General features: G+C 38.1%; 1 protein-coding gene across 2 annotated transcripts in view; it reads left to right on the top strand.

Annotated features, from left to right (window-relative positions):
* mtr (5-methyltetrahydrofolate-homocysteine methyltransferase) overlaps nt 1–17,220 on the top strand; it is a 74,451-nt gene extending 57,231 nt beyond the window's left edge. For both annotated transcript variants that reach the window (XM_060830847.1, XM_060830846.1), the window contains 9 exons: nt 268–349; nt 2,826–2,924; nt 3,333–3,408; nt 7,991–8,146; nt 8,540–8,736; nt 11,869–12,069; nt 14,553–14,745; nt 15,062–15,174; nt 17,010–17,220. In XM_060830847.1, the coding sequence (XP_060686830.1) occupies nt 268–349; nt 2,826–2,924; nt 3,333–3,408; nt 7,991–8,146; nt 8,540–8,736; nt 11,869–12,069; nt 14,553–14,745; nt 15,062–15,174; nt 17,010–17,096 (1,204 nt within the window). In that variant the 3' untranslated portion in view covers nt 17,097–17,220. The remainder of the gene's footprint in view (nt 1–267; nt 350–2,825; nt 2,925–3,332; nt 3,409–7,990; nt 8,147–8,539; nt 8,737–11,868; nt 12,070–14,552; nt 14,746–15,061; nt 15,175–17,009) is intronic.
* The last annotated feature ends 1,411 nt before the right edge of the window (nt 17,221–18,631 follow it).

Below are 18,631 nucleotides of genomic sequence, written 5' to 3'. Positions count from 1 at the left end.
TCATATTCATTTTATATTCATTTCCTTTCATGTAATGTTAGTGAGATTTAGTTTGCTTTGGTCTACTCCTGTATAGAATCTTACTAAGATTATTTGACCTAACCCATTTTTGTTTGCTTCCACTATAGCTAATAATTGAAACCTTCATGCAGTGTAGGTGCCTTTTTAGTTGATGTGGCTCAGCTACTCCACCCAGAACAGTTAAACCAGTGCAAATCTCAACTAACTTGCATCTATTTGGTTCTGAGTTGTCTTTCATCATTCCAGAACACACACAGCTGTCAAAATTGCACCAAAGTATAATGCACCTGCTATTCATGTCCTAGATGCTTCGAAAAGTGTTGTTGTGGTAAGTGTTCTCATGAGATTGCTCTCACATTTACTTTATCATTTGGGAATTATTATTTTGAAGTTATTTGTTTTGGTTTATTTTATGTAACTTCCCATTTTATATTTAAAGGACTTAGCAAATATTCTTCACCTTGTGCTTCTTAAAAGGTATTTAGGTAGGTAAGTCCCCAGGCCCTGATGGGATCTATCCTAGAATATTGAGGGAGGCCAGAGAACAAGTTACTGGAACGTTGACGGACATCTTTGTGTTCTGTTTGGCACACGTAACGCTCCAGAGGACTGGAGAAGAGCCAAATTTGTCCTATTACTTAAGAAGGGGAACAGGGATAATCCTGGAAATTACAGGCATGTGAGTCTTGCATGGGTGGTAGGGAAATTTATTGGAAAAGATTCTCAGGGACAAGATCTACACACATTTAGAAACAAATGGACTTATTAGCAATAGAATGGTTTTATGCGGGGGAGATCATGTCTCACTAACCTGATCACGTTTTTGAGGAGGTGATGAAGATGATTGAAGGAAAAGCAGTTGATGTTGTCTGCGTGGACTTCATAAAGCCTTTGACAAGGTCCCTCATGGCAGATTGATACAAAAGGTGAAGTCACATGGTATTGGGATGAGCTAGCAAGATGGATGTAGAACTGGCTTAGTCATTGGAGACAGAAAGCAGCAGTGGAAGGATGCTTTTTGGAATGGACAGTTGTGACTAATGTTGTTCTACAGGGATTTGTGCTGGAACTCTGCTGTTCGTGATCTACATAAATGATTTGGAGGAAAACGTAGCTTGTTTAATCAGTAAGTTTGCTGACGATATAAAGATTGGTGAAGTTGCGGATTGTGAAGAAGAGTGTCAGGGGATAGAACACGACATAGATCAGTTGAAGGCATGGGCAGAAAAATGGCAGATGGAGTTTAATCCAGACAAATGTGAGGTAATGCATATTGGAAGTACAGGTGGAAATTATACAATGAATGACGGAACCATTAGGAGTTTTGATGTGCAAAGGAATCTGGGTGTACAGGTCCACAGGTCACTGAAGGTGGCAGCGCAAGGAGATACGGTAGTAAAAAAGGCTTGCCTTCATTGGAAGGGGCATTGAGTATAAGAATAGACAAGTTACACCGCAGCTTTATAGAATTTTAGTTAGGCCACATTTGGAATATTGCATTAAGTTCTGGTCAGCACACTACCAGAAGGATGTACATGCTTTGGAGAGGGTACAAAATAGATTTATCAGGATGTTACCTAGTTTGTGGGGATTTTAACGATGAAGAAAGATTGGATAGACTGGGTTCGTTTTCACTGGAAGGCAGGAGGTTGAGGGGTGACCTGATGGATGTTTATAAGATTTTGAATGGCATGGATAGAGTGGAAAGTATGAGGCCCAGGGTGGGTGGTCAATTACTAGGGGACAGAGGTTAAAAATATGAGGGGTGGCAGGGGGGAGAAAGAGTGTAAAAAATGTGCGAAGCAAGTTTTTCACACAAAGGGTGATGAGTGCCTGGAACGCGTTGCCAGAGGAGATGGTGGAAGCAGACACGGTAGCAGCTTTCAGGAAGTACCTAGATGAATACATGAATAGGAAGGGAATAGAAAGATACAAATTCTGTAAGTGAAGACAGTTTTAGGATGGAAGGGCAAAATGTGTCTGGGCAGGCTTGGAGGGCCAAAGTGTCTATTTTTGTTCTGTATTGTACTTTGTTCTTAACCACCTGTGCAGCTAAAAATCAAAAACATTTACAAACATTTAAACCAAGATCATTTCTATTATGTGTGACTGATGGCTTAATATACAATTACAGTAGTAGTCAAGTTGATGTAAACTAACCGAGGCAACTCAAAACAGCGTTGGCGGACCTGCTGCTCAAGTATCGCACGCTCCAGCCATTGCTGCTTTGAATTGGCACTCGGAGTACCACACAACTGTTTCAGTTATTAGGTTTCTTGAGTATACAAATCTTTCAGTGGTCCCTGTGATTTTTCTAGTTGCCTTGAGAAATGAGTTTGGGTTTGAAGAACAGCTGGAGAAGTTTCCACTATGATAACTTTAAACTCGCTTCACACAAACATGCTGCTTTAATGTCCTATTTCTAAACATACTATTCCCAAGTATTATTCCCACTGCTGTTTCTGATTCTTGTTTCTCAAAACTCACCATTACACAAACAATGTCTTTTTCAATTCCCTACATCAATGCTTGGAATGATAGGACCCATAAATATCTAACAGCTTCAGTGAATCATTCTAAATGTGAGACATATCTAAGAATTTGTCATGCTTTGAAAGTGTTTACTTGTAAAGTATATTATTAATAATCATTTGGTAATACAAAACTTGCATATTTCTTAGAAAAGACCATTTTACAATGTCTTTTTCAGCTAAAATCATGTCTGTGACTACACATGGAGTTATTTTTATGCTTCTTTGAACTTTTTTTGGCTCATACATATTCCCTTGTTTTGTAAATTGTAGTGCGCTCAACTTTTGGATGATTACCTTAAGGATGACTACTTTGAGGAAGTAACTGAAGAATATGAAGAGATTCGACAGGATTATTATGATTCTTTAATGGTCAGTTTATACACTAGTTATACATCAAATACTGAGATATAATGATTCCATGTTTCTCTGAGGAAAGGGAGAAAATGATGTTTTCTGTGAATGAGAATAGGTCTGGGTTGAGGTGTTAAGAGATGTGAGGATAGATCATTTGGAATTTAGTTCAGACAAATAAATCAATATTCATGCTTAACCTTGTTTTGTGATATTAAGGAGCTGTGTTTCAGTCAATATTAAGGAAATCAGTTTCATGAAAGAGTGAGCTAACGGATCAAATATCCTATTCTGCTCTAATCTCAAAATTTTAAGTTTGCAATGAGTGTTGGCAATTATATGCAATTATGCTGATGAGGAAATTTGATGTGTTTGAGTGTCACAGGTAATTTGTCTGTTCATTGATCAGAATTTTATTGTTTGCAGGAAAGAAATTATTTAACATTAGAGCAAGCCAGGAATAGAGGGCTCCATATAGACTGGCTTTCTCATCCTAAGCCAGGTCAGTAATAACATAACTTATCTACTTAACGTTCTTATTGTCACAGATGAATTTGAATAGTCATTTCAGAAACTGTTTTGAAATCTATTTTTAATGTAGAATTTAAATTATTTGTTTTCACTACATTGAAATATTTGGAACTCATAGGAAAACATCAAGACAATTTTTTTTTTAAGCATTGTACCAGGAGGAATCAGAGAGGGAACACTTAGGAAGCAGCGATCATAATATGGTAGAATTCAGTCTGCAGTTTGAAAGAGAGAAGGCAAAATCGGATGTAATGGTGTTATAGTTAAATAAAGGTAATTATGAGGGCATGAGAGAGGAACTCATGAAAATAGACTGGAAGCAGAGCCTAGCGGGGAAGACAGTAGAGCAAAAATGGCAGGAGTTTGTGGGTATAATTGAGGACACTGTACAGAGGTTCATTCCCAAGAAAAGAAAGATTATCCAGGGAGGGATTAAGTCAGGAAATGTATTAAAGAAAAAGAGAGATCCTATAAAGTGGCCAAGAGCACTGGGAAATCAGAAGATTGGGAAGGCTACAAAAACAAACAGGATAACAAAGACAGAAATAAGGAAGGAGAGGATCAAATATGAAGGTAGGCTAGTCAGTAATATTAGAAATGATAATAAAAGTTTCTTTCAATGCATAAGAAACAAACGACAGGCAAAAGTAGACATTGGGCCACTTCAAACTGATGCTGGAAGCCTAGTGATGGGAGATAAGGAAATAGCAGGAGAACTTAACAAGTCCTTTGCATCAGTCTTCACAGTGGAAGACATGAGTAATATCCCAACAATTAAAGGGAGTCAGGGGGCTGAGTTGAGTATGATTGCCATTACAAAAGAGAAAGTGCTAGAAAAGCTAAAAGGTCTTAAAATTGATAAATCTCCTGTCCCTGATGGGCCACATCCTAGTATTCTGAGGGAGGTGGCTGAGGAAATAGCGGAGGCGTTGGTTGAGATCTTTCAAAAGTCATTGGAGTTAGGAAAAGTCCCGGATGATTGGAAGATCGCTGTTGTAACCCCCTTGTTCAAGAAAGGACCAAGACAAAAGATGGAAAAATATAGGCCAATTAGCCTAACCTTGGTTGTTGGTAAAATTCTAGAATCCATCATTAAGGATGAGGTTTCTAAATTCTTAGAAGAGCAGAGTCAGATTAGAACAAGTCAACATGGATTTAGTAAGGGGAGGTCATGCCTGACAAACCTGTTGGAATTCTATGAAGAGGTGACAAGTAGGTTAGACCAGGGAAACCCAGTGGATGTGGTCTATCTAGACTTCCAAAAAGCCTTTGATAAGGTGTCAACAGGAGGCTGCTGAGCAAGGTGAGGACCCATGGTGTTCGAGGTGAGCTACTGGTATGGATTGAGGATTGGCTGTCTGACAGAAGGCAGAGAGTTGGGATAAAAGGTTATTTTTCAGAATGGCAGCTGGTGACAAGCGGTGTCCCGCAGTGTTCAGTGTTGGGGCCGCGGCTGTTCACGTTATATATTAATGATCTGGATGAAGGGACTGGGGGCATTCTAGCGAAGTTTGCCGATGATACGAAGTTAGGTGGACAGGCAGGTAGCACTGAGGAAGTGGGGAGGCTACAGAAGGATCTAGACAGTTTGGGAGAGTGGTCCAGGAAATGGCTGATGGAATTCAATGTGAGCAAATGCGAGGTCTTGCACTTTGGAAAAAAGTATACAAGCATGGACTACTTTCTAAACGGTGAGAAAATTCGTAAAGCCAAAGTACAGAGGGATCTGGGAATGCTAGTCGAGGATTCTCTAAAGGTAAACATTCAGGTTGAGTCCGTGATTAAGAAAGCGAATGCAGTGTTGTCATTTAGCTCAAGAGGGTTGGAATATAAAAGCACCGTTGTGCTACTGAGACTTCATAAAGCTCTGGTTAGGCCCCATTTGGAGTACGGTGTCCAATTTTGGTTCCCACACCTCAGGAAGGACATACTGGCACTGGAACGTGTCCAGCAGAGATTCACACGGATGATCCCTGGAATGGTAGGTCTAACATACAAGGAACAGCTGAGGATCCTGGGATTGTATTCATTGGAGTTTATAAGATTAAGGGGAGATCTAATAGAAACTTACAAGGTAAGGGTGGATGCTAGGAAATTGTTTCCGTTAGGCGAAGAGAGTAGGACTCGTGGACACAGCCTTAGAATTAGAGGGGGTTAATTCAGAACAGAAACACGGAGACATTTCTTCAGCCAGAGCGTGGTGGGCCTGTGGAATTCATTGCCGCAGAGTGCAGTGGAGGCTGGGAAGCTAAATGTCTTCAAGGCAGAGATTGATAAATTCTTGATGTCACAAGGAATTAAGGGCTACGGGGAGAATGCGGGTAAGTGGAGTTGAAATGCTCATCAGCCATGATTGAATGGCAGAGTGGACTCGATGGACCGAATGGCCTATATCTTATGGTCTTATATCTTCTTGACCACTTTGGTCCTCATTTTATAATTTTATAAATTTTTTTTAGACTTTGTTTTCCATTTTTCTTCACTGCAGGAAGTAGCTGTGACCAGCACATCCCCTCTGGTGAATGTTGCTGCTGCTGCTGCTGCTTGCTTACCATCTACTAGGAGGACTGATTTCATGTTTTGCCCCATCCATCTGTCTAAATACGGCCGAAGGAACATAGGGTGGAATTTCTCCAATCTCCTGCTTGACATGAGCATTGGTGGGCCAGTTGGAAAGATAGGGCTGGACTTGCAGAAATGAGATTTTCCACGTCAAAAAGAAAAAATATGATCTTCCAACTAAGTGTTGAATGGTCAGATAAGAATCTTTCTAGTGACAGCGAGGTATCTATTGAGTCCATTTAAATGCATTAGCATACCACACTTACCTAATCTCACTTCATTAATATGTAGTTTCTCACTTTCCCACTGGCTGAATTAAAAACTAGACAGCAACAGTTCCCAAGGTGAAAGTCAGAGTGGGTACCTCATGACTCTGCAGCTACTTGCTCCTCCCACCGTCTATCTCAAACATCAGACCCCAATGTTTCATGGAATGTTCCATAGATAGTAATTGCTTGCACCCCTGCACTTAGATATCAGACATGTAGCATACTCACCATACTTTCAAGGCACATCTCTAGCCCACCTACAATACAGTTCTATACTTAAATACTGCACTTTGGAGTCTGCTGACATCTATCATTGTAATGCTGCTACAACGAAATATTGCACGTAGGCCAGGTACCTAATTTGTGGATTGAAACAGGGTGCATCTCAGGGCTCCACACTTGCTGTCTTAACACTCATTCACTTTACACCTACTTGGATGTGCACAGCATCTCTGCCTTGTCTTATAGTGCTAACACAAAAGTTGTCTGCTTGTCATGGTTATCAGCTGTCAATCAAAGTATTAAATATGCTGCTGGCACATCTGCACCATGTGCCAGCAGTTTATGAGGCAAACATACTGCAAATGCTTCAACCAATGGCTATGTCGCAAAGTCTAAAGCGTGTAGTTTTTAGGCCAAGGGAGATAACATTCTGTCAGGAGCCTCCAGTTCAGTAGTTTACATGCAACATCTGGTGTTTGTCCAGGGGCTTGGACACAATCAGTCAGTCATTTCAGACAGTCAGGGTCAGGGTTTGTTTATTACTACAGTTCAGGGTATGGGCCATTCCTGCAGGACCAGTGAAACCAGTCTAGAGAATTATATGTCAGTGGAGGAACTACATAGATAACAGTCAGGGGTCTATTCATTCATCGGTCAAGAATGACCTCTACATCCTCAACATAACATCCCAACTCCAGTATTCAAAGGTCTAAGCAATGAAGGCAAGCTTATCTATATGTGATGCAGACTTCAAAGAATTATGTACCTGAACCTCTAGGTCTCTCTGTTCTCTAACACTGCCCAATCAAGTTAATATTGAGAATCGATGTTTCTGAGAGAAAACTTATAACAAAGCTATTAATTTACACCACCTGAGGAGATGAACAGCCAGAGTACCAGACTTTTGAAATGTTTTGGTATTTAGAATAAACATTGGAATTTTTGTTGATGCAGTGTTGTTTTAGTTCTCTGACAGAGAAGTTGCATTATCATCAACACAGTATGTGAAAGATACTGTATAGAAACTCAGAGATACCTTCTCAAGACACAGGAGAAATTGGTGCAAGAATTTCATATGAGTGTTGTTCTGGGACATTTTCAGACAATGCAGAATTTTTTTAGGGTCTTGAATGACATTAAGTATGGAGAGAAGTCAGGCGAGGGTTTTCTCAATGTAACCACGTGTAACATTTTCAAACTGAGTTTCAGGTGTCAGGACATGGTGAGATGTCTATTAATGGGTAACTACAGTGCTATTGGATCAACTTTGTGTATAGAACATGGCTGCTGTTCACTTTGTGCTTTTCACGGACTTAACAGATTTCAGGTGATTTAATAAATGAACTAGATAAATTTAATTACAGCAGCTACCATAATGTAAATGATTGTTCACATGAAGACCAATTAATATATAGAGAAAAATAACTAATAAATATTAACCCAGTGGTCTCTATTTATTGTTATTTCAAAATTCAGAACTGTCTCCTTTTTTTTTTACAGTGAAACCAACATTTATTGGCACCCAATCCTTTGCAGATTATGATTTACGGAGACTGATGAGCTACATTGATTGGAAACCTTTCTTTGATGTTTGGCAGCTGAAGGGAAAGTATCCAAATCGTGGATATCCCAAAATCTTTAAAGATAAAACTGTTGGTTCGTGTCAATAAAATGACTCTTGCATCGTGTTATTTTCTTTAGCTATCAATACTCTCGGCCATGCTATTAAGATGCCAACAGAATTGGCAATTTGATGATAGTGCTACTTTAACCTATGTTTTGTCATTTTAATCAAACAATCGATTCAGACATGTAAAGATACACATCTGGAGCAGTTAGGACTTGAACCTAGACCTTCTGACTTAGAGGAAGGGATCCTCTCACTGTATAAGAGCCCTAGCAATATGATTTTTTTTTGCTGAATGCACTGGCCACATTAGAAGTTGTAGGCCAGAAGTTGCCATGTACTAATGAGGGAGTGTGCATAAACACTATCCAATCTCAACATCCTATCCTAATAATAGGTACAACTTGTTATCCATCCTGTAGGTGAAGAAGCCAAAAAGTTGTTTGAAGATGCACAGGATATGCTGAATATGCTAATTGAAGCAAAGAAATTGACTGTCAAGGGAATTATAGGATTCTGGCCAGCTCAAAGTGTTGGGGATGATATACACTTGTTTGTAAAGGATACTTACCCCCACCTTGGTGAACCAATAGCTAAGTTTCATGGTTTAAGGCAACAGGTAAGACTTTTTGTCAGTTTTTAAAAAAGTTCCTTCAGTCTTTCTGTTGGTAACTACATTGTCAGGTGTAATATTTATGCATGCAGATCAGATAAATCTTGGACATGGTTCCTTGCCTGGGAGGTCCTGTGTTAGCTAACCTGGATCTCTAGTTAGGCAAGAAACTCCGACAATGGTTCCCACCTCATCCCTGTCTTTTGATACCTGATAGTTTAAAAGTATGAAAAAAGCAGCAAAAGAAGACAGTTCACCACTGTTATGCCCTTCCTCACAATCATGGCTGATCTTTATCTCAATTCCCCTTCCTTGTCCAAATAAATGGTAAGAGACTCTTATTGAATTCTGTTCTATTTATAGTTGAGTCATCTGTCAGTGAACACTGTCTAGACAAGGATTATTCAACCCTTTCATAGAGGAAGGAGATTTCAATTTCTTTTTAAAACTCATAGACTGATGAGCAAATTTCAGAAAGATAACGTTTAGTACAATGTTAAGCGTGAATTTTAAAATAAATGTTGAGCTGTGTAGAAAGCTTAACTTGCCAAAAATATTGTTTCAAGCAGTCAGTTGATAATTTTTTAAAAAATTAATAAACATTGTTAAAGTGTGCCAAGTAGCAGACTTGGATTTAAAAGAAAAACCTTTATTTGCCCATATGTTAAGACCACAGTGAGAGACACAAACAGACTGGGCCTGAAGTCCTGGTCACCAAAGAAGGGAGAGGAGACCAAGGACAAGCTAATGAGTTGAGTTTACTTAACACCAATCTTGTATTTGCCTCTGGTGGCATACACTTTAACCTGGCCTTGGCGGAGTTTATAGGTACAGGATATAGAACCTGGTTGTATTTCACCTTTATTTTCCTTCTTGTCCAGCCTGATATGTGCATAGGTTTAGGGAATAATGGAGGAGGGGGGAGTTTGTGGGTCTGCATCTGCCGCAGTTCCAGTCTCAGGAATATCACACTTCCACTCACGTTCTGTCAGTTTCTTACACTTGCTGTTCCCAGGTCTAAAAATTGATAAATCTCCTGGCCCCGATAGGCTACATCCTAGAGTTCTGAGGGAGGTGACTGAAGAAATAGCTGAGGCATTGGTTGTAATCTTTCAAAAGTCACTGGAGTCCGGCAACGTCTCAGATGATTGGAAAATTGCTGTTGTAACCCCCCCCCCGCCCCATTCAAGAAACGATCAAGACAAAAGATGGAAAATTATAGGCTGATTAGCCTAACCTGGGCTGTAGGTAAAGTTCTAGAATCCATTGTTAAGGATGAGATTTCTGAATTCTTGGAAGTGCAGGGTCAGATTAGAACAAGTCAGCATGGATTTAGTAAGGGGAGGTTGTGCCTGACAAACCTGTTAGAATTCTTTGAAGAGGTAACAAGTAGGTTAGACCAGGGAAACTTGGTGGATGTTATCTACCTAGACTTCCATAAGGTGCCTCATCGGAGGCTGCTGAGTAAGGTGCGGTCCCATAGTGTTCGAGGTGAACTACTGGCATGGATTGAGGATTGGATGTCTGACAGAAGTCAAAGACTTTGAATAAAAGGTTCTTTTTCGGAATGGCAGCTAGTGACTAGTGGTGCCCTGCAGGGTTCAGTGTTGGGGCCGCAGCTGTTCACTTTATATATTAATGATCTGGAGGAAGGGACTGGGGGCATTATGGCAAAGTTCGCTGAAGATACAACATTAGGCAGACAAGCAGGTAATTCTGAGAAGGTGGGAAGGCTGCAGAAAGATTTAGAGTGGTCCAGGAAATGGCTGATGAAATTCAACGTGAGCAAATGTGAGGTTTTGCACTTCGGAAAAAAAAATACAGGGACGGACTAATTTCTTCTAAACAGTGAGAAAATTCCTAAAGCCAAAGTACAAAGGGATCTGGGAGTGCTAGTCCAGGATTCTCTAAAGGTTGACTTGCAGGTTGAGTCTGTGTTTAAGAAAGCAAATGTAATGTTGTCATTTATCTCAAGAGGGTTGGAATATAAAAGCAGCAATGCGTTACTGAGACTTTATAAAGCTCTGGTTAGGCCCCATTTAGAATACTGCCCCATACCTCAGAAAGGACATATGTTACTGGAGCCAGTTGGGGAAACTTTATATTGGGAAAGAGTTTTAACCACTAGAGATTTGTCATTGATTCATAATTGATTACCTATAGCTAGTTTCCCTGACACACACAGGAAAAAAAAAATGAGTATGATGGGAAGACTGGGAAGGTAGTTCAATGGATCTTGTTTATGGGGTTTGCTGAAATGAATCTTTTGGCTTGTCAGGACATGCACTTCCTCGATTCTCCTTCTCTAGACATTTTAACTTGTTTACAGAAGGTACAGGATGGCTGGTTAACACTTATGTAGTCTTTGGCATAGAGCTAGCTTACAGTAACTGCTGAGGGAAAATAAACCGGCTTTATTCAGGCTTATGGTGTCTTTTCTTACTGGAGAGAAAGAGATGGGTCCTGCACTTGTGGAGATCTGGTGGCTTCACCCACAAGTTCACACCCCACAAACTATTCCTACCTGGGACCCAATAACAAACTTTCTGTCTACAATAACTATGCCCTCAAAAACTGGTCACTAGTTCACAGACCAATTATCTACTTATTAGCAGCCAAACCTCCATTCATGCACACCCCTTTGCTCCAACTCATCTTCCCTCCCACTGCTTAAACATATAGTTGTGTAAACAGTACTTACCACGAGTGTCAGATCACTTGCTTTTAAAACATTGTGAAAGCTTCGACAATCCTATTTCACTCCCGAATGAGGAATCTGGAAAAATAAAGCCCTTGGCTTTACAACTGGCATCTCTTTGATTCCGTAGTAGAATAATTGCAATTTAACAACCATCTGAACACTTGCAAACAAAAGGCAATAAGCATAAAGGATAGATTTTGGATGTTTTTGCATCAATGAAATGTTATGGGGAGTATGTTGCCAATGTGAAATTGCACTCTACAAATTTTGCTGTCTCAGTTGACATAGATAGTTCTTGGTACATTCTGTGTATTGCATATGTTATTATATCTAGAGTCACAGCTATTGATTTGACTTCTGTTAGGTACTGTGTGCCATCAGAATGATTGTTGTAGATTGCCACTAAATACAGTTGCTTCAACTTTTACATTTTCTAGGTGGACAAGAACTCCATTAGCACAGAGAAGTACTACTGCATTTCTGACTTCATAGCACCTAAGGATTCTGGCGTGTCGGATTACATCGGCATGTTTGCAGTGGCGTGCTTTGGTGCCGAACTTCTAAGCAAGCAATATGAGGAGGAGGGTGATGACTACAGCAGCATAATGGTTAAAGCCTTGGCAGACAGACTAGCTGAGGTATGGCTGATACTGTAGTTGGGTTACTTAACTAGAATTTACAAACTAATATACAAATTTATTGGAAACTAACATTTTCATATTGAATAATTTTGTATTTCATAACTGTGTTCTTATGTCAACAATGAATTAGCCATCCTCTTTGAAATTAAAAAAAAATCCATCTTGAGTTTAGCTGTAGTTAATGGCTTAGTGGCATTATCGCTGGACTGTTAATCCAGAGACCAGAAATGTTCTAGGGATCTGGGTTCAAATCCAGCCACAGCTGATGATGGAATTTGAATTCAATAAAAACCTGTTGTTGAGAGTCTAATGAGCCTACGTGTCACTACAGTTCCACAGAAATGTGGTTGACTCTTAACTGTCCCCTGGCCAATTAGGGATGGATAGTAAATGCTGGCCGGCAATGCTGTCATCCCATGAATGAATTTTGAAAAAATTGTCCAGATTGTAAGAGTAAGGATTGGTAAGTAAGTACTGAATTTGTGCACTGCAAGAAAAACATTTCTGAATGAGAAACACTATCAAATAATTACTTTCTTTTAACCTATCCATTGTAAACCTTTATTTGATGGTTAGCATTGCCTACTGTTGTATTTGAGCAGTAATGCCCATTACTGGGTATAAAGTTAAGTAGATGATGAGACTATTTCAAACAAGCTGCTTATTCTTTATTTTTCTACACTGGGTAACTATATATCATTGCCTGCAAAGAGTCAAAGATCTGCGTGAATTTACTTTTGGGAAGTTATTACAGCTAGGATACAGTGGTATACAGAGAGGTCATTTTAAAAATCTTACAGTTAGACCATATCTGGAGAACTGTGTCATTCCTAGTTCAAGATGATATTCTGATATTAGGCTACAAATTCCAAACTTAGAAAGAGAAGTCTAATTGCAGATACAATACTAGATTTAATTGTAATATTTAATTGTTTTAGTACTACTTTAAAATTATAAAAGGCTGAAAATTCTGCATCAAAAGGCTTTCCTACCATGTAAAGAATTAAGTACAAAGAGTCTTTCAAAAGAAACAAAACAAGCTTTAAATAAAAAAAAATCCATAATATGTGGAATAAATTACTAGCCTGAGTGCTGGAACATAAAAAACTTCAGAATTACACCTTCCTTGTTCTGATCAAAAAATGAAGTCCATAGTTATTAGAAATGTAGCAAGAGAACTCTCCAGACAGGGACAGTCAGATGACCCAAAAGATACCTCTAAAACAACTGGGGAAAAAAAAACCATGCAGTATGAGTGGTTTGTTCTGAATCAATTTTAGTCTCAAAACGTTAATTAAAATTCAACTTAGCTTTTCAGTCATTTATTAAGAAGCTGTATGATAATGTGAATGGTGATATTGTGCAGTGTAACAAAATTGGCAATAAAAGAATGAAGAAAATAGCAACATTTCTAAACAAAATGTCCTTTCATAAAAATCATTTGACAAAGTCTTAAGTCACAATCATATGACTCACTAAATTATAGAAAATATTTGCACACATCAAAAGCCACCATGACAAAAGTCACAAGATTGCTCTTAATGAAGACTGTGCCCCTTTAGAAAGAAGTTGTGAATTACAAAGATTTTATTAAAAGGATAATCAGTGTCATTGGGCCTAGATAACTTACAAAAAATTAAATAATTTCTCTAATTATCATTTCTTCCTGATACTGGATAAAATTTAAGCATGAGCTGAGAAGCAGCACATAAGAGAATTCAGTTTGTGAGAAGATTTGTTGCTCGGGTGCTCATTGTTGTGATTCTGTTCGCCGAGCTGGGAATTTCACAAATTCCCAGTTCGGCGAACAGAACCACAACAACATAAGAGAATCCAACTTTCTCTCCTTTACATTCATTGGCTTAGTATTGTTGAATTCTCCAATATTTAAATTTTGAGAGTTACTGCTCAGAAGCATAACTGCACTATTCGTCAGAACTGCCCATCTTCATAGCCCCTACAAGTTTAACGGTGAAGTCAGTAAGCTCTGTTTCATGTGAGAATTTAAACAGTGTGAATACCTCATACATGCAATCTCTACATTCCTAGTCTTCCAAGCCTGTGTTATAAATAATGTCCTAAACATCTGTGGAAACATTAAAATATCCTAAACATTGTTGTAATTAGTGTTAGTTACACCACAGCATTTTGAATCTTTATTTGGAAAACTTGAGGCAATTTAGATCTGGCATTAATTCATTGTTTTTGGGAAGTACTTAATAAATATGTAAACAGTGTGATAAGTGAGGTGCAGCTTTTAGTGCATATTACAAACACACACAATTCGATGACCAAATGACAGGCCAAACTGCTGAAATGGAATTTGCTTTGTGAAATTGTCAAAATGTTCAGTGCTATAAACAACAAAGTGTAGAGAAATTATTGTTTTGTTTAACTTATTTTTGAATGGTCTGATTCATTTGCTTTGATGCTGCAAATTATTTTCCAGAGATCTTTTACTTTATTTTCATACTTCAAAGGCATTTGCAGAAGAGCTGCATGTGAGAGTCCGGAAGGAATTTTGGGGATACTCCCCTGATGAGAGCCTGGATATTGCTAGTATACATAGAATCAAATACGTGGGAATTCGTCCAGCTCCAGGGTACCCAAGCCAACCTGATCACACTGAGAAAATAACAATGTGGAAACTGGCCAGTATTGAAGAAATGACAGGTAATCACTTAAGACTCATTTAATATGTTCAGATAGAATTGATTTGTGAGTTTGTGAATGGTTAGAATAGCAGTTACAATTTTAATTTTAATTTTTTTATGCCTTGCTTATTCGCTACTTAGTTTGAATGTTTTGCAGAAATTACAGCTTATACTCACTTACGTGAACCAATTTAATAACTAGGATAAATAAAACTATAGTTTTGTCTTTAATTAGTTGAGAACATGTGTGTACTCTGATACATTCAATAAATAGTGAAGATTTAATATTTGTCTCATCAACATCTGACTAAAAGGTCTCTTCACTTTCTGCACAGGAATTACATTGACAGAATCTTTGGCTATGACTCCAGCTGCAGCAGTCTCAGGCTTTTATTTTTCCAGTCCACAATCTATGTATTTTGCTGTTGGAAAAATTATGAAGGAACAGGTTGGTTGTTAATTTGTGAAACAATTAAATCCAGAAAATGCATGGTTAAATTTGCTTAAACTATAGAAATAGTTGAGGAAGGCACACAAGCCAGGGAACACTTTCTTCAATTTTTGGGGGCTACTTGAAGTTATATAACTGAACCTCTAACTAAGCATTCAGAAATTCCTTCTATTATTTCTATTTGAGCATATTTCTGAATTAACTCGATAATACAATATCGAGGGAGTTCTTCACTGTCACAGGTGATGTTTATCAAAAGAGATATTAAACTGAAAAGCTACATTAAGCAACTACTTGCAAAAGGAAGTCTGGAGAAAGATGCAGTGGATTTTGTCAAGGTGTGTCGCAGGACTCTGTGATCTACACTCAGTTTCTGTGTGCAAGAAAGATACTCTTTTTGATTAGCCCGAGCAGTTGGTCTTCTAGAGCAAGGGCTTGACCTTGATGGGGTGTTGCACACCTGACACATTCCAAGTCCAGGACTACATGTTGAGTGATGCACTAAAGCTTGGGGCAGTTGCCACCAAGGCTGTATGGGGAAAGTCTGAGGTCTTCCTGGTGAATTAGCCTCCTGGTACCTCAAACGCATGTAAATATGGTCTGGTTCAAGTAAGATCCATTTGGTCTTTTGACTCTATCCAAACCCAATGTTCGTTTGCTTCCTTGATATGCTAATATACAGAACAAAACTGCATTTGTAACTATGCATAGATATTTATGAATAAAGTATATTTCGAAATAAAAAATAATTCCAACAATGACAAATTCTTCAAGTGTTATAATGAAGTATCAGGTGAACTGCTTTTAAAACAAAGTATGAAATAGGTGTGGATTTTAGGATTGAATTCTGTACTTTCAATGCATTCTGCCTGTCGTCCTAATTGCCAAGAGCTACCACTGAGTAGAACGGAGATAAATTTCCAAGCTCAGACCACAAAAGGAGAATTAAGTGATATGTTTTCAGATAATTTCCAGCAAAGCCAAATAAAGGGCAGACATAGGAATGGATACTCTTTGTAAATATTGAGTTTGACACACTGTAGTAAATGAATTGGGTAAAAATTGAATATGCAGATGGCTACTAAAGAAATTGCAGGTTAATGAAAATATTAAAATGGAAAATTAGCATCTTCTGTAATGAAATATTTATAGTGACAGTGCATAAGAATTCCGTTTTTGAGCTATCCTGGTTATTGAAAAGCTCAACTAATCAGAGTAGTGAAAATTTACAGATGACAAAAAAATCATAGGTTCACATTCCAAACTAAATTATTGATTTCAGTCAAGACAAAGCAGTTATACTTAAGACTGGCGAAGGAGAATGGGATAGGGAATCAGTACAACTTCTGATTCTTGATCCTTATGCAGAGATGCCTGCTGCATTTGTTGTGGTAAAGTTTAGTACACCATCAACATTGGGTCTAAAATCTACTATCAAGGCTCATACATCCATAAATTACCATCCTTCAAAAAAAAACTTTATATTCTTCCCAATTTTATTTTAAAGTAGCTGCTGTTTACCATGTACTAGTATAATACCGACACTAAAAGTAGGTAAGTTAGCCAAACAAAAAAGACAATGTTTGGCGAAATTAAGTTCTTCATATACTTTGCACAGTTTTCTTATCCAAGGAATGTTTTTAACCTATTTAACTACATTTAAAACCACAAAATGCTTATTCATAAAGCAGATTTTTTAAAACTGCAAAATTTACAAGGATGGCTTATTGAACTTGCAGATCAGTGTTTAGGTCAAAAGCAGTTAACCTTTATATTGATGTGACTATTTGTTGGAATTTTACAATTAATGTGAATGTGATGTTCATTTACAGGTTGAGGATTATGCAGCCAGAAAACAGATGAAAGTAGAAGAGGTTGAGAAATGGCTGGGACCCATTTTAGGATATGAGACTGACTGATAGATTTTTAATATAAATTGTGATGAGATGCCATAAAGTTGGTCTTACGCACAGATTTTAATCTTACTGCATTTTTTCATGTTACAAAATGTGTCCACGAATAAAAAAATTCTTGAAAGTAGTTTAGGATCACACTTGTAAACTAACAGTTTAGAACTCTATCAGCCATTTTAATCCATTTTAGTTAAAAAAAAAATTAGGAGTTTGTAAGAATATGCACTTTCTCTCAAGGCTTCACTTCCTTTAAATTATTCCCAGAGACAATACTTCCAGTTCCTGATAGTGTACATCTAGCTCCCAGGCTACCTACTTTAGTATTGAATATTGCTGAGAATGTACCTTACCAAATATTTCACAGATCACCCAGTTTCCAATATTCTCAATTAGTAGCAGTTGCTACTAGTTTCAGACAATTTTTTAAAAATCAACAAAAGAACTAAGATTAACAAACACCTTTTCGTGAAAAAAGTGGTCAACCTAAATGCTTAAGTTAATATGGGCTTAAATACAAATTCTCCTGCTCTTTGGATGCTGCCTGGCCTGCTGCGCTTTTCCAGCAGCACATTTTCGGCTGAAATACAAAAACACCAACATATGGTATCATCAAATAGTGGGGTCAAGGCTTTTTGTCCTCCTTCACTTTTGAGTATTAGTATATCTTGTTTTGTGAAAGGTGACAGCAGAGCAGAGAAATTGCCAATTAATTGCATTCTTAAGTGGTTGCATATAAGAGGAAGGGTTTAAAACTGATATGGGCCAAGTGCTGGCAAATGGGACCAGATTAATTTTGGATATTTGGTTGGTCCAACTCATCTAGGCCAAAGGGTCTGCTTCTGTGCTGTATATCTGACTATGATCAACATGTAGAATGCAAAATCATGTTTTGGATATATGAATTATTTAACTGTTTCTAAATGGATGATATTCCTCAGTTTTCTGGAGTGATCAATGTACATAATTCTACATTATGTGCTCACCAGCTCCTCTGCATTGTATGTTCAGTTTCATTCTCCAAGCAATTACGTACGTTTGGTCATTTGGGCAATGCTCATGGGACAATATGTTTATAAGGAGAAAATTAGGAAGCGGGGGGGGGGGAAAAAGAGGAGAGAGAAAGTGGAACTAACCACTTATCCACTCAAACCTTAGAACAGACCAGACTCCATTTAGCTCACTTTCCCCATATTTCTTAATTACTTTGGCTAACAAAATGCCATCCTTCCTCCTTTTAAAATAGCAAATGATAATGGATTAATTGTTATTTACAGAAGAGAGAGTTCCTAACTGTCACCCTTTGAGTATTTCCTAATTTAACTTCAAAGAGGACTGGCTCTTAAATCTTTTAACTGGTCTCCTCAGCAAAGGAAAGCACCAGCGCAGCATCCAGCCTGCCACTGTGCCCTCAGGATCCTTCCATTTTTATGTTTCAAGATTTTATTTTTCTCCATCGTGCTTGCCTAGTCCTGTAAAAAAAAAATAATTTGTTCTTCTGCCACAACTGCACTGGCTTATAATCCACTGGTTTACATCGACAA

The sequence above is a fragment of the Hemiscyllium ocellatum genome, chromosome 10 (assembly GCF_020745735.1).
Source record: "Hemiscyllium ocellatum isolate sHemOce1 chromosome 10, sHemOce1.pat.X.cur, whole genome shotgun sequence".
NCBI classification, from domain to species: Eukaryota; Metazoa; Chordata; class Chondrichthyes; order Orectolobiformes; family Hemiscylliidae; genus Hemiscyllium; species Hemiscyllium ocellatum.
This window is presented reverse-complemented; position numbering and strand designations above follow the sequence as displayed.